Genomic DNA, 6,533 nt, shown 5'->3' on the forward strand with positions numbered 1-6,533 from the left:
TTTGCTGTGTTGTTTCTGCCCTTGCAAAATACAGCTTTTTGTTATTCACATCCAGACAGAAAATAGTCATAAAAAGTAAAAGTCTGCAAGGGAGGTTCTCCACTCTGTGTCCCTGTCCCATAGCAAGAGCAGCTCCATCCAAAATCTCCCTGAAAAACAAACCTCTCTGCTGCCCTTCAGCTGCTGGGAACCGGACTGGTGAAGCTATGAGAGCCCTTTCCAGCCACCTCCTCCCCAGGACATTGCGCCACTGACAAATGGGTTCTTCTTTCCTCCCTGGGCCCTGCGCAGAGCAAGGATTTCCTCTCCGGGCTGCAGGAACCATTGTGGTTACTGATGGTAGGGACCAACACAAGGCATGCGCTGCTGCCAAGTGCAGGCACAAAGGAAAGTTTGATGAGAATTACAGCCACAGCCAAGCTTCAGAAATTACGTAGTGGTGACTAATTTTGCTAGATTGCATAAGAAAAACACACTGCTTTCTCAGGAAAACTCTTTTCTCATATCCTCCCAGTCCTCGTTTTTACCGTAAGCCTGTAGGAACTCACTGTCTCTAAAAGCCCTGCCCTTCTCTCAGCATCCCTACATTACGTGGGCACCCCTGGTCTGGGGGAAGCCGGCTGGCAAGGACATGTGTGCCTGGCTGCCAAGGGACTTTCTAATTCAGGTTTAAGTGGGTTGGAGCATCCAGGGAGGTGCAGACACCCCGTTTCTGGAGGGGCTTGAGGGGCAGCTCAAACGACCTTTGCTCACTGCAGCTCTGAGTGGTGCTTCCTTTGCAGGTTATCCTCAGGAGATGGCAAAGCTCTGTCCCTGCTGGAGCACTGTTGACCGCTGTCACCAACCAAACGTACAGAGCGCATGAGACCCCTCGGGACTTGACCCCATGGTCACTCAGAGGAAAGGAGAAGGCAGGAGAGGAAAAGGGAGCAGTTGAGAGCCACCAGCAGCTGCCGCAGGGGATCGGCTCCAGCACTGAGCTCCCAGATGGGGCCAACGGGCACAAGCGAGTCGCAGGGCCACATCTTTCCCTAGACCGTGTCATTCCTAGCATACAAGGCTGAACACGTGAAGTGACTCTGCAATGTTCTCCAAGGTCACTGCAGGCCCAAGGTCGCTTTGGAAAGGGCTCTAAGGCTGCTTGGTAGAGGTTCACTCCGAGTACCTCTGGAGCCCGTGAGAGCAACTGCACTATGGATCCATGTTACAACCATACAAGCTCTCAAAAAAGGATGGACTTCCCCCTGCAGCTGTTGGTCGGGTCCTGCCTCGCCATCCTCATCGTGATCACTCTCTGTGGAAACATCGTCGTCTGCCTGGCCGTCACCCTTGACCGCCGACTCCGCAGTTTGACAAACTGCATCATCGTCTCTTTGGCCATCACTGACCTGCTGCTGGGCCTCCTGGTGCTGCCGTTCTCTGCCTTCTATGAACTCACCAAAGACTGGCCCTTCGGCAGCACTTTGTGCAACATCTACACCAGCCTGGACGTCATGCTGTGCACAGCTTCCATTCTCAACCTCTTCATGATCAGCCTGGACCGCTACTTTGCCGTCACCACCCCACTCCGCTATAGCCAGCTGGTCACACCCTCCCGGGTGGCTGTGGGTTTGGTTGTTATTTGGACCGTTTCACTGATGGTCTCCTTCCTACCCATCCACCTGGGCTGGAACACCAACGGGACAGCAGTCCAAAACACAGTCTCCAGCTGCAACAAGGAGTGCACGCTGGAGGTGAACCCTATGTATGGGCTAGTGGACGCCTTGCTCACCTTCTACATCCCTTTGGTCATCATGTGCATCACCTACTACCGGATATTCAAGATAGCGAGGGAGCAAGCCAAGAGGATAAACCACACGTGGTGCTGCAGCAGCAACACCCCCATGCCGCCCATGGTGAAAGAGCACAAAGCCACCGTGACGCTGGCCGTGGTGTTGGGAGCGTTCATTGTGTGCTGGTTCCCCTATTTCACAGTGTTCACGTACCGGGGGATGTGGGGGGACAGCAGGGTGAAAGGCACACCCATGTCCATTGTGCTCTGGCTGGGCTACGCCAACTCAGCCCTGAACCCCATCCTCTACGGGACGCTCAACAGGGATTTCCGGGTGGCGTACCAGCACTTGCTGCACTGCTGGAGGACTGGGGGCCCCAGGAGCTCCCGCCTGCCTCCCCTCCAGAAGGCCCAGTCCCGGGGCAGGAGCTGCGGGCAGGGCCAGGGCAGGCAGGAGGGTAAACCCCTGAAACTGGAGATGAGGAACGGGAAGGGGATCTTGCTGACCGATGGAGCCCTTAAGAGGTAAGAGCCTTCTTACATGTGGGGCTTTGATGGTAGGTCCATCCCCAGAGAGGAAGGCAGAGATGGGGACCCCACTTTGTCCATGAACTTTTAAGCAACGAGCCAATGCTGAGCAACTTTAAGCCATGAGGCAGGAGATCCTTGCCCAGGCAACTCTTGCTCTTTGCAGCCACTCAGAAATTCATCACCACCAGCAGGGACCCAGGTCGTGTCCCTCCATGCTGGCAGCACAGGTCCAGCTACTCCAGCTTCCCACGTGGCTGGCCACCTCTGCAATCGCCATCCGTTCACAGGGAGCACAAAATATCCCTGGCTTTGCTGGGTAATGGGGACAGTTTTGCCATTAGAATTTGCTTTACAGAATGAGTGCAGCCATTAGGTGCAGCTGTTCCCCAAAACCGGCCATGTCCCGCTCTCCAGTGGTGGGCAGCCAGCAAAGCCTGGGCACGCAGCAGAGCTGCGGGGGGCTCAGGAAAGGTGACCACCCACCACAGGGCGGGCAACAGGGTGTTCCCCTGGGGCACAGAATTGGGGCACTCACGGTCAGGCTGCGAGCTCCTGCAAGAGCCAAGATCTGGGTCCCCCGCTCCCCGCAGAAGGGCTCAGCAGTTTTCCTTCCCGGCCGAGCCACGCACCCTCAGCATTTCGGCTGTCAGTTTGCATCAGCGGCGAATTCAGCCAACAGCAAGTTCCATTCCCATCTCTGGGAAGGAGCAAGAATAGCCAAAATTAGGCTGGCAAATGTTTTTAGAAATACAAATACCCCTGTAAAGTTAGAGCCAAAAATTCCCTCAGTGTCACCCCAAGCATGTCACAGGGGTCAGGCCCTTTGGAGGGGCGCGGGTGCAGTCAGGGAGCAGGATGGGTGCAAGGCGGATGAGCTCTGTGTGGGGCTGTGGCACCAGTCCCCTCCCTGGGCACCCACGTCCCCGCAGGGCTGGGCCACCCAAGAGGCATTCACCCACCTGAGCATAAGGAGAACGGAGGAGCGTGCTGTCTGCCGCAGTGCAAACTGCTGCTCCCAAGACTTTAATCTAACTTCTAGGCAGTGCCTGATAAGCAGCCCAGAAACTTTCCATCCATAGATAAGGAGTCCTTTGACTCCCCGTTCCCACCGTGCCAGCAAAGAAGCCGCGCTCGTGCTCTCCTGCAGCACATGCCCTTGATCCTGTCCCAGAAACACGGTCTCAAGCCACCGAAAGGAGAACGTAGAGAGGTGAACCAAAGGGCAGAGCCATCCAAAAGGCTCAGCTGGCATCATGCCTCCCCTGGGGCTCAGATGTGACTTTACCCAAGGCAGAGGGGCAGCTTGGGGCTGCAGAGTCTGCCCCAGGAGACACGGAGGGATGGATGAGTGCAAATACAAGATCACAGCTCCTGGGGCTGCCTTTTCAGCTTCCGAGGAACTAATAAAGAGTGCAAAGGTATAGCACTTGGTAAACGTAGTTGCAGGTGTATATAAAAACATATGGAGAGCATGGGCCTGGCGTTTGCAGACATGCTTCTGCAAACATACATAGACAGAGAAAGAGCTGTGCTGTTTACTCACACAAAAGTGGGCAAACTGGGAGCTCATGCACTGGGGCCCTGCAGCCGGCTGGGGAGAGCTGGCCAAGGGGAACGGGCCAGCGGGACTTCCCTATGCAGCTGAGAGGGAGAAAGAAGAAAAACGTCAATGACTTCTCAAAGTGCTGCCTTACCACAAAGGGAGTGTAATGAGATAGAGCGAAAGAAAAGGGGAAGAAAAATGGGTTCCAGTTCTCCAGGCAGAGGTCAGGGTCACTGGGGCCTGCCTCCTCCTGGTTTTCCCCCTGCCCAGCTTTCCTGGGTAGTCAAGGTCCTTCCCCCGGTTCCCTGGAGGGCCTGATCCTGCTACAGGAGTTGCATCCAGAGCCCACACTGGGGTCAGTGGCAGCCAGGGGACCTCCATCCCCAAACTCAGTGCGCGGGTGCCCGGTGCCAGCAGGACGTGGCAAAAGCCCCAGCGCAGGAACCTGGCGCGTGGCTCCAGACTCCTCACCTCTGCAGGGTGAAGTTCCCCCACCGCTAGAATCAACCCCAATGAGTCTCCCAGCTGGGTTTGCTCCCAAGGGTGCAGGAGGTTGGAGGGAAGAGGGCGAGCAGCAGCCGGTGCCACAACAGTGCAGATACATGAGACACAGGAACCGTGGGGAAGCGAGAGAGGAAGACTCAAGCACGGGGATGTTTTTTGACCTTTCTAAATCCAGAGAACTCTCTCCCATCCTACGCAGCATCACTGCTGTGGTTTCTGCTCGCAATCAGATAAGAGTCGCTCAGCGCTGAGTGATCAGTTATTGCTTTTACTTTCTCTACTTCTTTTCTTAGTCTGCTCACTTGCACAGAAATGATGCACCGAGAATCGCGTGGGGGCCCCTTCCAACCCCTTTTTCCACAGTCAGGTGCATAAACATCTGCTGTTGGCAGATCTGGATCACCTAATACCACACAAGGCAGGTGGGCAAGCTTGGCAGCCAATTTCACCCCAAGCATGAACCGAGCTGGTTGCTCTCCCCAGTTCCCTTCTGCATAGTCTTCCCAGTCGTCTGTCCCAGCCACATTAACAGAAAAAGACCAAACTCATAACCCCCCCAGATAAGAGGGACCAGAGCTCAGAAGAGCTCAGCTCAGAGCAGCTCCATGGGGTCATTCAGGGGAAAGCGCAACTGGCAGTATTTTGAACTGTTGCTCTTAATAACAATGTTCTTTCCTGTTATGAGGCATAGAGAAAAGACCAGCAAACAATAGTGGGAATACTGGAGAACTGCAGCCAATCTCAGGGGTGTCAGGAGTAGGGGTAGGGAGTCAGTCATGGCTGCTTTGGAAATCAAAAGGCCACAGGAGCACTGCAACCGTTAAAGGGCTGGGATGGAAGGGAAGACAGACGCTTCTACCCCCTCACCAGGCACCAAAGAGGCAAGGCAATTCCCTTCACACAAAAGGAAAGCACTACTTCTATGCACAACACCTGATGGACCTCAGGAACCTGCTTCACTGCAGTGGGACAGGGCTCTGAAGAGGAGCGTGCCGAGCACCGGGCATGGCTGTAGGGTGTGAGACCAGTCCCTGAGGTCCTGAGAGATTAAAAGCCTGAGAGAAGGAGCACTCAGCACTAACGGGGAGCTATCAGGCAGAAAATGCCAGAGCTGAGCAAGCGGCTCTGGATCACCCTCTTGCACACATCAGTTGTGCTCAGGGGCAAGACCCCAATACATAGGCAGAGAGAAGCCAGTTCCTGGATCACTGGAACTGGAAAGGATCACTGTCCCAGTCACCACATGCCTCCCCCAGCCTGCCTGCCCCGGCTGCCGGCCTTGGGGGGAAGACACCAGTACCTGGTGCTCCACAGAGCAAAGCCGAGCTCAACCAGGCTGGCACTGACCAACTGATCTCTTCTTTTTCTCTCTCTTTCTGTCTTCATGTGCAATTTAACCCTTTCCAGAGCTTTCCCGTGAGTCTCAGCCAGCCTGCTGCCCTGGGACCCAGCCTTCAACTGCTGCCTGCCCTCTTCCAACGTCCTGTGAGGCTGAAAGGACAACACTCAATTTTCCTCAGGGAGAAACTCAAGGGCAGAGGCGAGGGCTGCAGGGTGAGTACGGGGCTGGGGTCGCTGAGTGCAAACCAGAGGGGAGGGGGCAGCTCTCCCTGCTGTGGCACCCACTGCATTTTCCCTGCTCCAGCCATCCCATCCCAATGATTCTTGGTGCAGAGGGTGATACCATCAGAGGTGCATCCTCACTCCTCTCTCTCCAGCATCATTTGCTCTCCAAACCCAGCCCCAAGCCCAGGGGAGGTGCACAGAGCTGTGCACCCCCCGGCTGCCTTGGCGGTGTGGGCTTACACAACCGCCCTGGAAGATGCCTGTGTCCTGCCTGTCCCTCCACACGCTGCAGAGGCAGCTGCGTTCAGACCGTGGATTTCCAGCACGCTTCATTTTCATGCAAGCCTACATCGGCTCCACATAAATTGCCAGCAGCTTTCACGGGGATGCTGGCAGGGCTCTCAGGGTGAGGGGCTGATGCTGCAGCAGGCGTTGCCGCTCTCTCCCAGCGGTGCTGAGCTGGAGGACATACCTGCCATGCATGGGGATACCTCTCAGCTCCAGAGAGCTACTTTGTGCAGCCCTTCTCGGGAAGAGCCAGGCAAGGTCACCTTGACCTCCATATGCTTTCCCTTCAACGCTGCATGCTGATAACCTGGGCTCTCCCGTGTTGACTGT

The 6,533-nt window shown here is 55.7% G+C and overlaps 1 protein-coding gene across 1 annotated transcript; it reads left to right on the forward strand.

Annotated features, from left to right (window-relative positions):
* Positions 1–1,193: 1,193 nt before the first annotated feature.
* HRH2 (histamine receptor H2) lies at positions 1,194–5,769 on the forward strand. Its single transcript, XM_075164848.1, has 2 exons — positions 1,194–2,296; positions 5,757–5,769. Exons 1-2 carry the CDS (start codon positions 1,194–1,196, stop codon positions 5,767–5,769), a joined length of 1,116 nt encoding a protein of 371 aa, XP_075020949.1.
* Positions 5,770–6,533: the final 764 nt, after the last annotated feature.

This window comes from Calonectris borealis, chromosome 15, assembly GCF_964195595.1.
Source record: "Calonectris borealis chromosome 15, bCalBor7.hap1.2, whole genome shotgun sequence".
Classification (NCBI taxonomy): domain Eukaryota; kingdom Metazoa; phylum Chordata; class Aves; order Procellariiformes; family Procellariidae; genus Calonectris; species Calonectris borealis.

What these genes read in the sequence shown, in the direction of transcription:
- HRH2 (XM_075164848.1), top strand. Translation starts at nt 1,194, where the DNA reads ATGGATCCATGTTACAACCATACAAGCTCTCAAAAAAGGATGGACTTC.